This window comes from Epinephelus moara, chromosome 4 (genome assembly GCF_006386435.1).
Source record: "Epinephelus moara isolate mb chromosome 4, YSFRI_EMoa_1.0, whole genome shotgun sequence".
Classification (NCBI taxonomy): Eukaryota; Metazoa; Chordata; class Actinopteri; order Perciformes; family Serranidae; genus Epinephelus; species Epinephelus moara.
This window is the reverse complement of record NC_065509.1, coordinates 28706147-28727395: the sequence shown is the minus strand read 5'-3', so window position 1 is coordinate 28727395 and position 21249 is coordinate 28706147. Positions and strand designations below refer to the sequence as shown.

The following is a 21249-nucleotide window of genomic DNA, read 5'->3' as shown; positions in this document are numbered from 1 at the left end:
TCTGTGCTAAGTGCTGTGCATGAATTTGAATTGCATTAATATATATACAACCTGAATTTTAAAATCATAAAATGACTGTGTCAACGCTCTTTTAATAAATCCAGAGTTTAGTGTGATGTTTTGGCACATTTACAGTTACAACAGTCTGCAGTCGGAGGGGAACTGTGCTAAAGATGAACCCCACACAGAGAGGCAGATATGAGCAGATGTTCAGCAGGCCGATGAACTGTTTGTCTGCTCACAGCCAATCAGATGTGTGTCGGTTCACCTCAGTAGACATCTCATATTTGTCTCAAACCAGCAGCTTCTTCCAAATTCAGTCTCTGGATTGTTTTTGCGGGTCCAGGCCTGTGTGCCGTCCTCATTTGCCCCTCACCATGGTGGAGCGCAGTGGAAGAGTGCCCTCTGCCCACGAGTCGGGGTACTGCATCATCTTCTCCCACAGGCTGATTTCCTCTCCAACCGAGTCCATTGCCACTTCCTCTTTTCCTATTTTTACAGTCCCTGCAGAGTGAAGATTACACAGTGAATGTAAAATGATGGCCAATTCCCTTTACTCACTGAACTTTCACATGCTGGGAGAACACATAGAAGCCTTTGCAGTTATCTAAAATTAAGTGCATCTTTCTCACAAAGGCAATTATGCTTTCACAATGCAACTATTCACACTAGCAAAGGGTAGATATGGTTTTACTTTCTCATTTTGTAAATATTAATTAAGTTATGCCTGAGTCTAGAGGGGCCAAGAGTGCAACATAGAATTAACGCTGTGGTCGTATGTCTCTGCCAACCAGTCGTGTAGCAGTTTTCATCCATGTTTGTCCATACTCACAACGTATGTAGTCGAGACTTTGAGGCAATTTTATAAAAGGTATTAAGAGTATTTTTTGGCAAAATGGAAGTCATCATGATACTTACCAGTATGATTTTAGTGAATAATTTCAAGTGAGGCTGTCTTTGCTTAGAGTCCATGTATGGACACCCATAATATAACCACTTTGTGATGTGATGACATTACGATGTCACAGTGAAGTTGACCTAGATAGATATAAAATGCCACCACTTCAGAAGTTTATACAATTAAACATTTGTGTGAAATTTTGTCATAACTAGCCCATGAATTCTGGAGTTGTGGCAAAAAAACATGTTTTTTGAGGTGACCGTTTGGCCACCATATTCTAATCAGTTAATTCCTGAGTCCAAGTGGACGTTTGTGGCAAATTTGAAGAACTTCCCTTAAAGCGTTCCTGAGATATTGAGTTCATGAGAATGGGACGGATGGACAACCCCAAAACAGTTTATACTACAGCAAGGTGCCATTGTGACAATAAGGGCCCTTTCAGAACTCATTTGTTTGGTCTGAACTTTTGAACTTTTCAGTTTTATCTGAACCAAAACCTCCAATGAAAAGAGGTGGTCTCGGTCCAAATCAAACTGAACTGTGGTTTTGTTTTTGTTTTTTTTTTCTGGTGTGAAAACATTTTTTGGATGGTTCAGGCTTTTGAGCTAATTACAGGAAGTTCTGACAGGCTATCATCAAGTGATAAGAGTAGTGTAGTGCCTTAGTTCCAGAGTAATGGTAGCTGCGCTCAGTTGGCGATTGGAGCAGAGGAGAAATTAGCAGTGAAGTTGTCAAGTGGCGGTAAATGTACAATGTAGGTTAGAGTTTATCCATGAACAATGCAACATAACAAAATGAGCCATGGTAGCACACAAAGAGAGGAAGAGATGACTCTATAAAGAGTCCATTGAAAAAAACTCAGACACTTGTAAATTATTTTCCGAGAGGATGAGAGAGAGGAGATTCGAGAGGAAGGGAGAGCCAGTTGACAAACGAATCAGTGTCAAGTTTTGGTAACTTATAGAGGTCATGACAACAGAACGTAGGTATGTCATGTATATTTCTTTAGTGAGCTCCAATAATTGCAGTGTGAAACCAAAACTAGCTGGATTAAATGTGTAAAATACAAACTTTGGTTCAGACCTTCAGGTGGGACAGACCTTAACCTGAGGCAGTAAAACTCAGGGTGAACCAAAGGCCAAAGCAACAACCAAAAGGAATCTACCTCCTCTAAAACCTAAGTGAACCAAACAAGCAAAAAGACATTTATTAAACCAGACGCCCTAAAATAAATAGCAGCTTGCCCCGACAGCTTCAGTGCCATTTGCCAAAGGTGGATTATTCTATTTACAATGTGATACTCACAGTTAGCTCACTGAGCAATGGGCCTAACAAGATCTTGCAGTACAGCAACTGTCTGAGAAGAAATATCTGACAAAATAACTTCTCACTGAAAGTCAGGTGAACAAACGGAAACATCAGGATTTACTGCATTCTGTCTTTTACCTTTTCCGGAGCTGAGACGGACTCCTCCCAGGAATTCGTTGCTCGACATGGCCTCTCTGTCCCACACAGTCAGCTCCAGACACATCCCCTCCAGCTGCTCCAGAGCCAGCTCCTTGTACACAAATGTGTGGTCATAGTGGGGGTTCAGGTTCTTCTTCAAAACCGGAGTCTTCCTCTTTGTGGACTTTGCCTTAGCTGGGAACAAGTACCTGCAGGACCACAAACACAGTTAAGTGCTGAGAAGAGTGTGTGAATGCAATGTGTGTCATTTTAAGACCGGAGAGTTTGACACTGACCCTTTCACAAAGCTATCTGAGCTGCCTCCTGGTTTTAGTGCCATCAGATTCTTTGCCTCTTTAATCAGGACGTGCAGTTCCCCCCCTGCGTCAGTCGCCACCTTTTTGCCTGAGAGGAAGAAGACAGACACTCTGAGAAGGTTAAGGCAAAGTATATCAAACACAGCCAGAGCTTCTTATCACAGACTTACTTTTCTCAGTTGTTGGCTTTTTAGGTGTGACGTACTTTAAGGAGATCACCAACTCTCCTTTGTACTGGGCAAAAGCTGAAGTCGGCACAGTAGAGGGTGACTGTTAAAGGAAAGGACATTATAGTATTATATTCAGGACACACAAGAAACCCCGACAACAATACAGCAAACATGTCATCCCTACTTACATGCACTGACACCTGACTGACACTGGATGGCAGAGGCTGATACAGATAGATATTTGAGTGTGAAAAAAGAAATATGACAATATACCAGCTAATAAATACTTAACATTTAATTACCAATGCTCCATTTGAATTTAGTTATTACTTATAACAAATAAGTGTGCAAACTATTGATAAATGCACTGCAATAACTTTCAGCATATGTGCCAACATATGCGTTGACACCCACCCATACATCTGTGAGAGCCAAGATCTATATAGGTCAGGCTCTGCTGCTCACAGCTAATCAATACCTTCACGTTGTTGTGATTTGCTCTGACCTTTGCGCCTCTAATTTTAAACATGCTGCAGAGCACTGGTGAGAAACCAGTTTCTGCATCATCTGATTAGCACTAATCAGTTCGGTCAAATACTGCAGTCAATGTTATCTTACATCTTGCATGTCTGCAAAACCTCTGTTGGTTCGTTTCAGCCAGCGACTGCTGTTCCTCCTTGTTGATGCAGTTTGCAGTGACATTTGACAACGTTCCCCTAAAAATCCTCTTTAACTTCAGTTTTTAAACCAGTCTACGTGTAGTTTTGGTTCACATGATTTTGCCTTTTGTTCTCTCTTGTTTATTTGACAACTCACAAAGTGTTGATAGCTAGACCTGTGTAAACATGCTCATTGCAATATTTGTAATTCATGCTTTAAGGTCCAGTGTGTAGCATTTAGGGGGATCTATTGGCAGAAATGGAAAAAAATCATAACTATGTTTTAGTTAGTGTATAATCGCCTGAAACTAAGACTCATTGTGTTTTCATTACCTGAGAATAAACCGTTTATATCGACATAGGAAGCGGGTCCTCTGTAATTGAGTCCACCATGTTGTTTCTACAGTAGCCCAAAATAGACGAACCAAACACTGGCTGTAGTGAGGGCCTTTTGCGTTTTATAATACCTTACCACCGCAGGTTCTGAACGCGTTTGGAAAGGGAGGGGTAAGCAGAGGTGTTTTCAGTTGGTTGTAATCCGCAAACTCACCACTAGATGTCAATAAATCCAACACACTGCACCTTTAAGGGCTCATTTATGCGCAGTGTTAGATACAGAAACAGATGGAGCCTTCTGTCCGTACTATGTGTTCATTTAATCTGTATTTGTGTACATTTTCTAAAAGCTTACAGATACAGACAAATCAGAACAGTACCACCAGTGACTGTGGAGGCAGTGTAGTATAGTTCAAGCGAGATATGATTGCAAGAGACGAAGAAATTTGAATAATGGCGGAAAGGAACGAATCACTAATACATAATAATATATAGTGAAAATTGTGAAAAGCATTCTTTGTCCACATGTCAGGATGTTTGTAATGGCCACACAGACCAACACCATCTACAATGCTGTTCTGTTTCAAGGTACAATATTATGACCTGCTGCACTGCCGCCTTGTTTGTTATCTTAAACTTTCCACTCTGCCCTCTAGTGCCATCTGTTGGCTGTATATATGCCATCATAAAGGCCACAAAGTATGAGGACAGTGACATTTATATTTGAAACGGATGTCTCCATTTTCATACGTAAAGTGAGTACACATGAACCTTTACAGTCCAAAATGGGGTACCAAGCAGTTTCTGACCTCTAAAGGCGCTATGGAGCAATACTTTGCATGTGGGTTCCCATTTTGTACGATGTCATGCACAAGCAAAATGTTGCACGGGCATATGGGTGACTTGATTCACATTCCTGACAGCGGTTTCACCCTTTTCCACTAATCTACAGGTGATGATAACGCACTATAAAACAGCAATGCACCAGGAAAGACATGGAAGAAGAAGACTGCTAGCAAGTAAACGTATGTAAACGACACAGGTTTCAAACCTTTAAGAAAAATCAGCTTTACTTACATTTTACAAGGAGGGACATGTACTCAACATGTTTGTAAGACTTAAGTCGTTCACACAATGAGACACTCTGAATGTAAACACTTTTGTTGGTTTACAAGAAAACGCCACAGGGCACGTTTAAGTTCATCAAACTATGGTGAAGACAACTACATCCATTTTCTTTGATCTACCTTCGCCATGAGAGCCACACGCTCCTCATACGGGGAGTCCAGGTCTCGGGTGTCCAGAGGGACCTCCACCTCTCCCAGGAAGGTGTTGCGGCTGAAGCGACCATGATGCCACACTGCTATCAACACGGAGCGGGTGAACAGCTGAGAGCGGTTGATGGAGTACTGGTAGTGGGAGATGAAGAAGAGGAGAAGACAGGATGGATCAAAGGCCTGTCTCTTTACTGATACAGTGATGGAGAAACCTTATGTAATTTTAATGCTCTGGTGCTGAGGGAGTCTTAAATTAATCATGCAACATAGATTAAAGCAGAACATGAATTCAGATCTTACCAGAAGTTGCATCTAAATCTTCTCAATAATCACCTTCTACTTTAAAGAGCATATCTAAAATTACAGTCATAATTTTGTTCAAACTGACTCACCCCGCTGCTTCCTTTTCAGTAGTTGTATTTGTTAGTGTGTTTAAGCTGACTCATTGGAGCAAAATCAATATTTGACAACAGCTTTTCTAATCTGCAATGTCAATATCAATCCTAAAGTCTCTGTAGGTGTGGTCATTATTTGCAGCAGGCATGGCGCAAGGTCACTAATCGGGAAGTGTCATTAAGTCAACAGGATAAGGTGGTGCCAGTTATAAACCATCACCTTCAGCGTTTCTTTGTAGACAGGGTTGACTGTGTTTCTCTTGATGCTGGTTTTCCTTTTGCTGTGGCGAGATCTCTCAGGGAGCAGATAACATTTGACATAACTGAAACACAAAAACAGAAAGAACACGTCGAACTGTGTTTCTCTCGGACACATCTGCTGTTTCATTTGCTGTGTTTCCTGAATAAATGTGATGAAAAAAACATCTGTTGACATTCAATTTCCTGTGAGGCTCGAGTAATCACCTCTTTGATGTGATTACCGAGACTTATGTAAACACGGCGACTTCTTATCTACACTGATCAAAGCTATGTTAACATCACTGAGGGGTGTGTGTGCGATAGAAAAAAATGTGTTTGTGTCAGCTCTCTGAAACCCAAAGTTTGTGTTTCAAATGATATGTTTTGCCATGTGGAGCTTCACATTATGGCTACGCTTGGAAAAAGTGAGTTTTAATATTTACGGGTTGGAAAGCTGCCGCGAGGCATCGCCGAAGGCCAGCCCATGGCACTCCTTGATGAAGACGTGGAGGCTCTGGGTGTGTTCGTCGTAGCTCATAGAGAAGACGAGGTCTCCGCTCACTTCCACGCTGTCATAGTCTCCTGTTTCACTGTAAATACTCATCAGGCTGCCCAGCGTGCTCTGGAAGAACATATGTATAGATTTCAAATATTTTCATTGAGCCAAAGAAGATTATACATACAGTATACTGTTGTGTCAAAGCTAATTTCCTTTTAATAGTTAAAGTGCTTTACGTTAGATAAGATAGTGTACACTGTCAGGATAAAAACAGCAAAATTATAATAAAATCAAATAAACACATAAAACATAGGTGTGACCAGATACAGCAGAGTGAGATAGAAATTACTAAATGTGACAAAAGAGGGACAGAAACTAGACAAACAATATATTTACTTTAAAAAATGCCTTCCTGCAAAAGTGGATTTTAAGGAGCGATTAAAAAGACGGTTCTGAGTTTGCTGTCCTAAAAGTTTATACAAAATTTATACGAAAGAGTTGTAAAATTATATTCATGTACATTCACAGATAAAAAACAAATAATATAAAAGATACAGGATTACATTTTGAGATTGGAGCAGTATCAAAATTTAAAAAATATTTTCAAAATAAAAATTCAAATCAAATTTAAAAAAAAATAATACGAATTTTAAAAGGATAAAATAAGTGTATAAACTAAATAAAAGAGACATAAAATAAATCTAAATTTAAGAAAAGGAACATAACTCATAAGACAGTCTGGGAACATTGATTTCATACTTTCAATTCCCCTGTAGACTCTTATCTTCCTAAACCTTTCCTGTTTCTCTGTCCCCCACCCTTCCCTCACTCATGACATTATTACATAAAATTAAACTGAGTATAAGTATAGCTGCAATTCAGGAACTTAAAACACATATACTCTCAACCTGAAGAAATAATCATCATCAGTTTGTTCCACGTTGTATTGATGAGGGTTGATGAGGGAGCTGGAAAGCATTGCTGGGGAGAGGGACGTCTGGGGTGCTTTGCTTGGCCTGCTACCCGCGTCACGTGTACCCGGATAAGTGGATCAAAATGGATGGATGTTTAATCTACAGGCTAATATTCAGTTGGAGACAACAGTCTGATGCTGCTGTACTGTATGTCTGTACTGCAGCAGCCTCCCACTGAAGCTAATGTTAGCTATCCATCAGTGGTAACCATCACTAGCACTATTAGGCAAATTACAACACGTACAGTGAATATTCATGTATTTTATGTGCCTCATATCTCAGTGTGAAAAGACTTGGTTAACCTGCTGCACAGCTTTTTGGTATTTTCCTGTTTCTCTCCTGATGCAGTAGTGCGTTTCTTTCCTCTAAAAGGGAACACGGCTTTGACGATGATCAGTCTGGTCTGTGTGTATGACCTGATACTAGTGCGTTTTAACAGTCACACGCGGGGTGTCGGTGGCTTAGTGGATAGAGCAGGCGCCCTATGTACAAGGCTGTTGCCGCAGGGGCCTGGGTTCGACTCCAGCCTGTGGCCATTGCCTGCATGTCACTCCCCCTCTCTCTCCCCCTTTCACACTTGTCTATCCTGTTGATTAAAGGCTAAAATGCCCCAAAAAATATATTTAAATTAGCAGTCACACAGCACAGCATTAGATTTAATACATGGACTGTATTTTACGGTAAACATGTTTCGGGATTTTTATGATTTTATTTCAAACAATGTAAATTCAAAACAAATTTTCCAAAGCTTTTTGTTAATTCTAAACCCTTTCCTAAAACACTGTTTATTTCCTATTTCTTTCAGAAATCTAATGATTGTGAGAGCCCTGAATTGATACCAAATATTGACATGTAGATAATATTTGAACAGACATGCAGGAGACTTAATGCTGCAGACTATAGTTTAAACAAAAAGAAACAAAAACTAACGTGGAGACAAAGAAATCATAGATGACACACATTCTGGAGGGTTAATGTAAAGGGATAAACAAATTAGCAAAGATCAGGATGTTGCTGTCAATATCTTAATCAAGAGTGACAGCGTGAAAGACGTGCAGGCCTCAGCTCCACTTTCCCCCTGAGGCTTTGGTAACTATAGAAACATTTTGGTAGACTTTACACAGCAATATCACACTTCCTAAGTTGCTGGAGGATATCCTGAGGTTAGAGATGTTCATTCAGATTATCTAACATCAGCTCTGTTCTGAGAGGCATAATGAGCTGCTCTTCAAAGAGCCTTTAGAGGACTAATGTCAGTTGTGAGAGACGTCAATACTTTACCTTTGAGCTATGCAGGCTGTAGGTGCTCGATGCCATTGTCCTTTTATGAAAGCTAACCAATCTGTCAATATCTTCGTCCTCCTCTCCGTCCTCCTGCACCAACATGATAAACATTTAGAAGGCTGATCAGAGACACACAGTGGGGTGTTTACCCTCATCAGATTTTTGTTGTCAACCATAAGGCTTGTGTTTGAATTTTAGTCAAATTATAGTCTGTTTAAACAGCAGAAAAATATATGACACATCAACTGTAAACATTTAGAAGATGTGCTTCATTGGACGTGACATTCAACAAGTAGCACAGGAAATAATTCACCACATAAGAGGCTAATGCAGCCTGATAAACGTGTAGCCACTAAACATATTGCATTTTGTATAACAGGCTGTCACTGTCACTTCTTCACTGCTGAAAGCCTTATGCTCTGTTTCTGCTTGGTAGCTATATCTAATGTCGTTATTGGACATGGAAAATCTCTACCCGAAGTATAGTACTGTAGGGGATACTGAAAAATTACAAAACAACAACAACAACAACAACAACAACAACAAAAAAGAAACGGTAGAAGGGGTTTTCTCATTTTGGTGCTCTCAGAATAGAAAAAACAGAGGGCAGGCCATGCTTTAGCAGCCTTTACTAAACATTATAGTGAAATAAGTGTTAAGTGTTTTGCTTTAACTTTTAATTATGAATGTAATGACTACACAATAATGATTCCATCTCATTTAGATTGGTTCCTGTAAGTCTCACTTTCACTCACTGTCCAGGAAGAGGACAGCCATTTTGGTTTCCCCAATAGCTATCGTAGCTATCTCAAATTGCAAAAGAGTATCAATGTAAGTTATTTGCAGTTATCATCCCAGGCCATAAGGAACACTGCTCAGCCTTGCGTCCAATTTTTCCCAGCGGCTCTGAGTGGCTCAGTCAGTAATGCAAGTGCCCCATGTACCAAGGCACTGTCCTTGCCACAGTGGCCACGGGTTTGATTCCAGCCCACGGCCCTTTGCTGAATGTCCCCCCCCCCCACTCCCCCTTTCACGCCTAGTCTGTACTGCCTAATAAAGGCATAAAAAGTCAAATAAATAAAAAAGATGTCTGTAAAACTGTTGACAGGACACCTCGAACTGCAAACAAGGTCAATTTTGACTCTTTTTATTGTGAATTTCTGATCCAGGGAGGTATTATATTTGTAAAACCTTCCTCAAGCTGATAAAAGTGATCTGTGACATCATCACAATGTAAAGTCTATGAGCTGAACTCATGGGCAGAGCAAGCAGGAGAAACACTGTTGCGCATATTCAATGGGCTGCATACCACAGAAGTAAACCCAGAAGCTAGACCACTTTTTTTTTGGCATATGTACCAGGCAAGCAACTCCATAGGATTGAACAGGCGCCATCTTAGGGTTCAGTATCTAGTTATTTCTAGGCATGTGCATACTGTCTCAAGTAGCAGATATGGTGGACGGTGGAACAACGAAAGTAACTGTGGAAACTGTGGTAGCTAGGCTCTTGAGAAAAGGGACAGTGATCTAGTTGTCTTTGCGACAGCTGTGCCAACAATAATACCACTTGGAAACGCTCTTGCAGCAGCAGTTCCTCTGTTTCTTCTTTAAACACAGCAGATTCATGACAAAACAGCAAAACAATATATGAGAATATCAGAAGTTAGGTTCTTACCTGTATGTCTAGGCCTGGTACAGAGCGGCTCCTGTTGCCCATTGAGGCCTCGGATGTGTCACGCAGGTCCACTGTCGAGACGTACTCTGCTATAAAAACACAGACTAGCAATTAAGCTGTGTTACACACAATGTTGTTCATTTGTTTCTGACAGATGAACAACAGAATTGCACATGTTTATATCAGATGCTAACCAGGAGGCTTTGGGGCTCGCTTGACGCTCTTCTTGAAGAGTTTGTCAACATCCACCTCCAGGCTCGGACTGACCGGTTTCACTTCCAGGCCCTGTAGTGATGGAAACGCAGAGTCACAGTCACAGAGAAGAAGGTAAAAAGCCTTGAGATGGAAACATGACCACGTGACATGAAGGAATCATACAGTGTTAGCCTCCAAGTTGGCGCCGTCATCAATTCCAATATCTGCTCTGACTGGAGCGGTCAGACTGGAAGCAGTGGATCCTGTTGGGCTGCACTGAAGGGAGCGCCTCCCTGACCTGTGTGATGAAACAAATCATTTATTACAGCTACAACTTTTTACATTCAAAGATTTATAATACAACGTTCGGTCAAATTTTCTGTGCAGCCTAGTGTCTACATGTCAACACCCTCATCCCTATTAAACTGAAATAGCAATGGGACATCTCATAAAGATATGTGTGCTCTTATTTAACAGTGAATAAACACTAAAAGAATCCTAACCAGGAGAGGTTATGGTTGGTTGCAATCTGCAATCCTCACTGCTAGATGCCACTAAATCCTCCTGAATCTTACACACTGGACCTTCAAAGCATTTAGTAACAAATAACAATGCAGTTTGTATTTAAAAATGACCTGACCCAGGCCAGGCTGTCCCGGCTTCTGCTAACTCTAGCACAGTAACCAGCTGTGGGGTAGGAGGGCCAATGACTACACCTCGGGCCTTAAATGTTGCTTTGAAGTTAAAGTGGAGTGTTTGTACCTGTTAGTGTAACTACAGGTTAGCTTACCTTGGTTTCTCAGGGGTCACACGGCCAGACTCAGTGTCTGTTTTACTGCTACTTATACTGTTGTTCTCTGCAGACTCTGTGTCACTGCGTGTTGGCTTTGACCAAACTTCCTCCTTGGATTCAAATGACTCCCTTGAAGCGATTGATCCTGAGTTCTCATTTGAATGACTGTTGAGGAAAATACGATGAAAAGGTTTTGAAGTTCTTAATGTGAGTGCAGTAAATCTATATATTAACATTTCTAAAACTGAACAAACTGATGTGAAGAGTGATGACGCACCCTTTGTTATCTGTTATCTGATTTTTCTGTCTGAGCCGCGGCACAGGAGTGGGAGGATCTGGGTTTATTTCCGTACTTCTCAACAGTATTTCTCCTGTTGTCTCACGCTTCTTCGCTATAACACAGAACAAAAGTTAAATCCACAGTTAAACGAAGTGCTATCATGTTACTGCAGTTTTTTTTAAAAAACATTTCTGTCTTCCTTCTGTTGAACTGGGACTACATTCCAGTGACTGTGGGCATTTCATTTAGCCCAGACAGAGCTGTTTACATTCCTGGTTGAACAGTCAATACCCACTTCCTCTTCCTGTACTCACTCTGAGGTCTCTTTTTCAGGGAGACTCTCACTAGGTCGTGTCCAGGCTTTGCGAAGAAACGGTTGATCCTTTGATCGTAGAACCAGTCACCTGTCCTTTTCTTTATATCCCTACGATCAGAGAGAAATACTTTATGATGGTATAAATTAAAAAAAAAAAAAAAATTCAGTACTTGTTCCTACAAGTTTCCCATGTGTTTGTGTCTAAATGACTAATGGAAACAACAAATTTAGAAACTGGCCCAGTTATGTGTGAAACCCTTGCAGCCGCAGCTCCAAAACAGGCTACAATGTAATCCCTACAGGCAATTGTGCACTGTAAATTTACACTCACTAAAACTGCTTGTTTCTGACACTGACAGGCTCAGATTGTTATTTTAAGTGTCTGATAACGTAACGACACAGACTCCACAGAGAAGTAAAATGCTTTTATTTGCCTTTTGCTTCATCCGTGGACTCTTCCACCTTGTCTAAATCAGCCAAATACTCAGCCACAAGACTGAAAATCTTTTAGAAAACAAACAGCTACACTGTCTGTACTCCGACACAACACACTCTCCCAAGTACTCCTCTCTCAAACTCTCACCAACGTTTCCACAGTTGTTTTCCCACTACCAGTCACCTCTCGTGAGCTTTCAGAACCAGACTTCCCCTTGAGCAAGACTTGATTACACACACTAACAAACAGAAGGTAAAGAAAAACTTTAAATTTCTTTGTGAGGGTCCTTTCTGTAAAGTTGTCAGACACTTAAAATAACCATCCGAGCCTGTTGGTAGCAGAAACAAGCACTTTTAATGGATGCAAACTTAAGGTGCACAATTCCTGTAGGGCTTATGTTGCAGCCTGTTTTGCTGCTGCGGCTGCCATTGTCTCTCAATACTGGACAAATGTCAAAAATCTCCATTAGTCACTTCCACACAACAACATGGAAAAATAGGGTATAGGTTGAAAAATACCTACGTTTCCCTTTATTATTTTGCAACATATGGTGCAATGTTGTTACAATTTACACAGAAATAGTTACAAAGCCCAAATTTGCAATAGCTGAGACCATGTACGTGCATGCATCCACACGATCATGCATTCGCACACAGAAAATCACACACACAGTTAACCTCTATGTGAAATTTCAGCCTTCTAATGTTAAAATTGTAGCTGCTAAAAGATGGGGACATTTTTGTGTACTGACCAACCAACAGAACGAGCTATAGAGATAAATCTACTACAGTCAGCAACACATGCTATGGTCATTAAATGTGGGCACATTTTAAATATTTGTTGACCAATATCACAGATTTCAAGATAATAAAAATAAGCACAAAATACTACTTTTTAGTGACTTCAGAGTACACCATTTTCTGCTCTGCATCTGCTTTCAAATGCACATAAACCCTTTTTAAAATGGCCATACACTTTCATTCTTTCATTGTCAACAAATCCCAACAAACAGACCAAAACCAACAATTAAATTATTCTAACAAGTATTATCTGTGTATCCAAAGACTGATACAGCCTATTTCTTTGTGCCATAGACCTCCATTGTTGTCCAAAGAAGCCATTAAAACACATCAGTGAGCCACACTGTTGTGCTGGGTGTCATGTCCCCTTACAGCCATGAGCACGAGCACTGTAGTTTATTTTTACTTAATCCACAAATCATCCTGGTGCCACAAATATTATTTACAGCATCAAATATTTATCAATCTACCATTAAATAGTCTCCAACAAATGCATTACTCCAATTGTTTAAGTAGCTGTTTTAGGAAATTATTATTTTAAGATATGTATCTGTGACTTTTCCGTCCTCACTATGCATGAACGGGCTTGGAGCTTTACAAGATCTGTTGACAATCAGATATGAAACCTAAAGACAAATTATTTTCCATCCGGACACAATACTTGCTAAAACTATATTACTCTGTCAAGTTAAAATGAGAGTATGAACAAAACAATCTCTTACGACTCTTTGACACACACGGTGCACAGCCAGTATCCCTCGGGGAGGTCTGTTCTGCAGTTGCGGCACACATAGTGATTGCACATCTTACACTGGCTTGAGAAAGTGGTCAGTCGACTCAGGGGCTCCAGGCATCTGCCGCAACTGCGCTGACTGTATTTTCCACTGCCACGTTTGGCCCCTTTCCTCTTCACCCCCAGCAGCTCTGTCTTTAAAGACCTGAGACACAACCATGAAAATATTAAAAACTGAGACATTGTCCTTTGAGGGAACTTCTTAAATTGTCTAGTGTCTATCAGTACGTTTTTATTTTGTAACCTTTATTTGGTGTACCCAAATTCCCAGACAGAAGCAGACAAACTTCTTCACAAGTGCAAAGCCAATGTTTTTAAAAACATTTTATCAGATTCTTGCAAAACGAAACCAGAATACGATCATATCATAACGACACTAATGACATTTTACTGATAAACGCTAATACTGAATGATCTCCCAGCCCTAAATCAAGGCAGTGCTCACTGCAATACAAAAATCTGTATTTTAAGATAAGATATGAGATATACTGTAGCTTTGTAGTCCACTGCATGGCCCCTAGTGTAAATTTGTCTTCAACACCCAGCAACTAGGGCTGGGTAATGTTTGAAGTTTTTGATACTGGTGCCATTATAATACCTTAGTATCGGTCGTGATAATATATTTTCAGTAGCTTAGGTTGAGCAGTATAAAACCTGTTTGACAGACATGCTTACAGTGTGTATTTAAACTGTATATTTAATCTACAAACTCTGTTCCCCAAAGGATTAAATGGTGAGATATTATGGGATCTTAAAGGACCAACTTATAATACACTCTAGATACAAGAAAGGTGTAAGAGCATACAATGTTGAACAATTTTTAATGATTTATAAAAGCTGCAAGGCCAATGTGTTCATTCATTAGATCAGCATATTGTGTAAATAATCATGTAAATAGACTTAACTGTGAAAGGAGACTGATTTTTCTACATTTTACTCCCTCCCTTTTTTTCCTGTTTTGTCATATGGGGTATATAATGTGACAGATTGTACTCATGTTACTGTCAATTATTGAGAAACACACCCACAGCTGATGTACTGTCCCACGCCTGTGCACATGAGATGGACAGAGCACTATCTAAATAAAATCAGCGTTATAAAAAATGGCGTTAAATACTCTTGACAAACGCCCAGAGGGACTGAAACGTTAATACAACCTATAAACTGTGAAGCTGAGCATGAGCAGTGTGTCTTCTCTTCACAACTCATGTATTTAAACTTTAGAAATAAAGTAATTTAAGGTGAGTGCTTGGTGTTACAGGGTTACTCCACAGGGAATGTTTCTGACACTCTTTGGACTGGTGTTAAGTGTTCATGCTAGGCACCCGTGGAAATTAAGCAGGTGTAGACGTACAGCCTTCTGCTGTGTGTGCTCTGCTCAGTGTTGACACCATTGATAATAATAATAAGTTAAGAAAATTAAAGTAAATACATTAACTATTCAGTATAATTAACAGGAAGTGCTCTCATCTCACCGCACACGCTGCTCCTCAGCCAGTCTCAGCTCCTCGTCCCGCTGCAGCACCTCCAGGATCAGCTCCCGCTCAGAATCAGACAGGAAGCCCAGGTCGATCATATCCGCAGCCTGGGGCATCGTGCCTTTAAACAACGAACCCTCAGTGCAGGTTAACCGGCTCAGCTCAGTCACATTGAGGAAATCTCCTAAAGATAAAAAACAACAACATTAGAAATATACTCTCTCTAATGTGCTTAACAAAAAAAGTTTGATTAAATGCAAATCAAACCTGTATTTTAACAGCCTTGAGGGGGGAGCAGCACTCTTGACTTTGATACTAGAGAGCCTGTTTTTTATGACAGCAGAGCTCTGCAACAAAAAGAGGAACTTAATGACTTAATGCCCTGTGGTGATGACAGCATAGAAGGGCAGAAACACCTGTGTGTGGTCCTATCACATAACTAATTTTATTTATTTAGCCTTTATTTAACCAGAAAAACCTCTTCATATTAAAAACCTCTTTTTCAAGAGTGTCCTGGCCGCAGCAACAGACATTATAGACAGACAACATAGAGCACAAATACAGAATAAAAATATACAGCAAGCAATATAAGACACACAATAAGATTACTACAAAGAAAAGCCAAAAAGCATGTTAAGTGAACCATAAAAACGCAAATGCATGATTACAAAGACCAGCTAATATACACCGTGACATTGGCATAAGATTGTGCACAAAAATCCTGCAACAGCGCTTTGAAAAGGCAGAGAGGAACCAATGAGGGCAACTTTAAGTCCTTCTGCAGAAGATTCCACATATAAGGAGCTGCATACATAAATAATCGCTTGCCGAACTCTGTACGTACCCTCGGTACAGACAATAATTTCTGCAAATACACACACATAAATATGCAGAAAGTAGGCCAAGGATAGCTTTGTGAACAGGAGGATGCCAGTGAAAGTCTATGAAATTGTACAGACATTTCTGTCTACCTGCTGAGCCCCACACAGTGAAGTCCCTGTGCAACAACTTTGTGATGGATAGTTTTGGAGTTGTAGCCTCCTTCTTGTATTTAAAAGCAAAGAAAAACCAGTATGTCCATCAGTTAAAAATGACTGCCCATGAGAATCTAGACAACCTCAAAGTCAACAGAGACTCACCCCTGGTCATGTTTTCCATTTCATGCGAGGGCAGGAATTCGTCTCCAACTTTTACAGCAAACTTTTGGCCTCTCAAAACACGATAAATGGCTAAAGGAACCAGGATGCTGGAGGATTTTGCAGTCCCACAGAAAGCCTTTGCCAGGGTGAAAGGTTGTTTTGAGTAGGACGGGCAAAAACAACATGAACTTGGCTCCTCTGCTGGGTTCCCACCCTCTAAGGATACAGAGAGCCAGGTGGAGCTCAGTAGCTGAGACATTTGTTTAATCCCAACATCAGGTTTGTCCTCTGTCATCTGAAACTTCACACTCCATTTGGATTGCATAAAAAGCAAATTAAAGTGAGGACGAATATGTGTTCCTTTTAAGTAGCTGTGACAAATCAGCAGGGAAGCTGCCATTCAGAAGTACACTGAACCCTTCTTTTCCTCATTGTTTGAATGCTTGGAGCCAACAGTTGCAGAAGTTCACTAATACCTGCAAAGCAACTTGTTGAGGTCAAACTTAACCGTCAAGGAAATGGCGCATGCGTCTGCACTAGATGACAGAGATAGTGTACTAAGTGCCCTATTAACTCATTGACAAACACAAGGAAAATATGTAAGATATATTGAATTATATTAACGTACTCCCTCTTTAAAATCATCTGTTTAGCCAAAGACAATATTGTCCTTGGCTAAACAGATGATTTCAAAGAAGAAGTTCGTTTAAAACTGACAAACAGTTTTGACAAGTGCAGTAGCTTAATGCTAGCATGATTTTTAAACTGTAAATTACAGATTTAACTTAAAAATTAAACTCCACGACGGTAAATCATGTGTAGTGAAAAAGTTGTTTCTCTAAACCGCAATAAACTGTCAAAATTCACATTACCAAGCTCCATGATGAGCTGCCAACGGCTAACACTGCCAACGCAACCGTCCAACGGTTACGTGACGTTACGTTAACAACTGATATTAAATTAAGCTAACGTTACTCCGTGTCCACTTCACAGTATCTTTAAAAACCCGTCTGCTTTAATTGGACTGTAAAGACTCAAGTCGAGTATTTTACGACGTGGATAAGCGTGAAATCAGCTGGCAGATAACAGAAAATAAAGCTAAGTTAACTGAATAAAAAATGCCACACACCTGCCGTTAAACGTCCACTCCACCGCCGCTACACTGCTCCCGTAGCTACGGGCGACAGCGACAGTCCTGACACAAAACACAACATAAACGGTGAAAGTCGCTCACAAGCGAACAGCACACTGGAGATAATTAAATTTCCGTGTGCCTATAAACGCACTCACTTCACTTGTCGGCTGTGACCATATCCCTGCCTTCTTCTTCTTCTACTATTTGCCTCCCGTCTCCTAAAAAGTGTTGCCTGTGTGCTGGAGGAGTCCCGACTACCGGAAGATAAGGAAAGTTTGCAGCAGACAGGCAGGAGCGCCTCTCCACATTTTCCATGACAGGTGCATTTCCTTAGCTCTATTTACCACAGGAGGGCTGGAGGTGGAAAATGTGACCCAATGAAACAGCCCATTAATTTGCTCTGCTCCTTTGACCATCCCAGACTGTGGCCTAACAGTGAAGGGGACTTTTAAAGGAACATAAAAGTTGACTATCAGGATATAAACATGAGAACTGCGATATATTGTGAGCATGTATTGCTACAGATGGTGTCAGCAGTTCCCTGTTAGACACTGTGCCACTATTTGTTGTCAAGGCGTATGCAAAGTCATGGTAGGACACATTATTGTTAAGCAAATGATTACTGAGCCTGTAGAGACAGCCTGTGCAGTCACAACAGTCTTGAGGGGAAACACCCAGGTGATCAGGGTTGAACTTGTAATATCACCATGAAACTTCCCAAAATTGATTACTTAGCTACTTAACGACAATTATTTTTTTGTATTATAGGTTTGCTGAATTTTATGTTTAAATATGTAGATAAGGCATTATCTAATATGTGCTTTCTGTATACATCTCCAGAGCAGAAATCTGAACTAAAACTATGCAAATGTGGAATGATATAAATATATCCTGTTTTGCATACATCTCCGGAACAAAATTCAGAACATTGGGTAAAGCCTGGTTCATAATCATTGTTTCACTGTGTTGTCATATTATGATCCAAGGCTTTTACGTAGGGTATTTGGGATATCTATTTAATCACTGTCATCGCTGCTAACAGCCAATGTGGAAAAAAATTCTACCACACTGATATCACCATGAAATTTCCCCCGTTGATTACTTACATTAAGACAATTATTTTTCGCAATACAAGTTTTCCTGAAATATAATGTTTAAATTCCTTATTTAAATGCAAATGAGGAATGATATAATTAAATATGTGCTGATGTGCATACATTACCAGAACAACAATCTGATCATTGGATGAAGCAAGGTCCATAATTATTGCTTCACTTTGTTGTCATATTAGCGTCGAAAGGCTTTTACTCAGGGTATTTGGGATATCTCTTTTAATCACTGTCATCACTGTCACCAGCCATAAAAAAAACAAAAAACAATTCTTGCATTGTTTTAAAGAATAAAATGTTTATGTATGACTGATGACTGATAAATGAATAAACCCCTCTGTAAGAACCTTTAGAATATAGTTAGGAATGAAAGTGGACAGTTTGGTGTATGTAAGTGCGACTGAAGTTAAGATTTTTGGCTCAGACTATGAGAGAAAAAAATCATTTTGAGAAAACAGTCTTTAAAGATATGTATAGTTATATTCTACACTATTTTAGACAAAAAAATAAGATGTTTGGGGAATAATTCTAGCACATAAACATCACCATACTTCACCAGTTGGTTTACTTCATTAAGACAATTATCTTTTTGTATACAAGTTTTCCTGAAATTTTACATTTCCAGAACAAAAATCTGAACATTGGATTAAGCCAGGTTCAAAATTAATATGTGGCGTAGTGGAGAAGCTGCTTGGAGTACATTGCTGGTGTGGACGTATGAAGAGAATCATACGGCATGTGCATGGTGTTCTGTTGCACACTTTTTGAGTGTCAGAGAGCAAATCTGCTGCTTGTAGATCAGAGAAGATTGTGGTGCATATTTATGTAGGAATATAGTTTTTTATTTTTTTTATTTTAAGAATTACTTATGTATTGTTATTTATGCATTTTCACATATATTTGATTTAATAACACTCAGTGACACTGTTTATGTTAGAAAAAAGCAAAAAAAAGTTCAATAAAATATTAATGATAAAAAATTTTTTTCAAAATTATTGTTATAAGTTGTTGTCATATTAGGGTCAAAGGCTTTTAAATAAATATGTTTTCGCTGTTTTTAGGAATAAAATATTATATAAATCAGGCTATGAATGATGAAAACCTTCAGAATATAGATAGGAATAGAACTGGAATGTTTGGTGTATGTAGGTGCTGCTGGAGATGAGATTTTTGGCTCAGAGTATGACAGAAAAAACTCATTTTGAGAAAATGACCTTTAAAGATATGTATTGTTATATTCCATACTTCTTTTAGGCAAAAAATAAGAAACAAAATGTACCCCATAAATATCGCCACGATACGTCCCCAGTTGAATTACTTACTTCATTGAGACAATTATTTTTTGTATTACAAATTTTCTGAAGTTTTGTGATTGTATTTGCAAAGGAGGGATTTTCTAATTAAATATGTGCTTTATCCAAACTAAAATAAATACCTGACTCTGTATTTTGGACGTTTTCTTTCCAATAGTCTGAAAGAAGACAGATTGACAGAGGTGACCCTGCATATTTCTGCTGACTTTGTATTTCATATGATGAATACTACACATAAGAGGAATCTCATATGGGCCATCACTCAGTGATAAAATCCAACTGTATCTGTTTAATATGGCTCTACTGTCAGGCAGAGGAATTCACCTCCTGCAACAGCAGATACAGATAGGTGAAGAACATGAACTGTTTTATTAACATGTTGATTCATCACAAGCAGCGTCAGTGATTTCTACTGGAAGGATGAACACCACTCATCCAGAAGCAGAAGACATTCCCTTATTTGGGCCAAAAATCTCCTGTAGCTGTTCATCAGGGTCAGACCTGCTGACTTTAAAGGCATATCATATGATTCACATCATTTCTATGCTCATGCCCCCCCTGTATGGACACATCTGTATTCATGGACAGATTTTGAAACAATGGGTCCCTGGACACAGACATGTAAAAGGCCCCCACCTCTCCATCATTAGAGCAACACCCTCAGACTGAAAGAGGCACAAAACTCTTCCTAGGGTGTTTTCACAGATAGTCCTTTTTAAATTAACTGAACTCAGTCCTCTTAAAGTTCACAAAATTGTGGACCGACAGAAAAGGGACTCAGTTCTTTTTGCGTTCACATTGTCGGTTCATTTGAAAGAGGACTCAGTTCTCTTTCTGGTCAACTTCAGCTCTGATGGGTAAGGATAGACCGATACATCGGCCGGCCAATATATCAGGCCGATATTTGAGTTTTTTACTTGTATCGGCATCGGCCGATACGCACGTGGGTTCGCGGATTTATTTTTCCCTGGCACTTTTTTTCATTTGAAAGTATGTGGTTAAGTTGAACAAAGCTGTTGAATCCTACTGTGTACAGTAGTTGTTGTTTTATTTATGCTTCAGCTTAAATATTTGTTTATTTTATAAAGACATTACTGGAAGATTTAAGAGCACTGAACTCTTTTTTTATTTGAATGTATAATAATAATAATAATAATAATAATATTCTACCTGTTCTACCTCAACTTTCCATCTTGTTTTAGTATTTTTTACTGTTCAATAAATGTTTCTTATTTTAAACTTGAGACCTGTAATATTTGTTATCATTGTGTCATTTTTTTTTATGTAAAT

General features: G+C 39.5%; 1 protein-coding gene across 6 annotated transcripts; it reads right to left on the bottom strand.

Moving 5' to 3' along the window:
• Window positions 1-142: 142 nt before the first annotated feature.
• Window positions 143-17823, bottom strand: sytl4 (synaptotagmin-like 4). 6 transcript variants are annotated; one of them, XM_050042635.1, is made up of 20 exons: window positions 17693-17822; window positions 17532-17597; window positions 16403-16618; window positions 15531-15610; window positions 15261-15447; window positions 13715-13930; window positions 11755-11864; window positions 11438-11552; window positions 11158-11325; window positions 10551-10665; window positions 10367-10457; window positions 10173-10261; window positions 8496-8588; window positions 6185-6363; window positions 5722-5824; window positions 5077-5238; window positions 2835-2934; window positions 2644-2752; window positions 2348-2556; window positions 143-504 (listed from the first exon to the last, which is right to left on the bottom strand). In XM_050042635.1, the coding sequence occupies exons 5-20, from the start codon at window positions 15377-15379 to the stop codon at window positions 362-364; spliced, it is 2121 nt and encodes a 706-aa protein (XP_049898592.1). In that variant the 5' UTR covers window positions 15380-15447; window positions 15531-15610; window positions 16403-16618; window positions 17532-17597; window positions 17693-17822; the 3' UTR covers window positions 143-361. The 6 variants fall into 6 exon arrangements, with proteins under 6 accessions (XP_049898592.1, XP_049898593.1, XP_049898598.1 ...); XM_050042636.1 differs by having other exon boundaries at window positions 16403-16538; XM_050042641.1 differs by lacking the exon at window positions 16403-16618 and having other exon boundaries at window positions 10173-10258; window positions 17693-17823.
• Between the last annotated feature and the right edge of the window lie 3426 nt (window positions 17824-21249).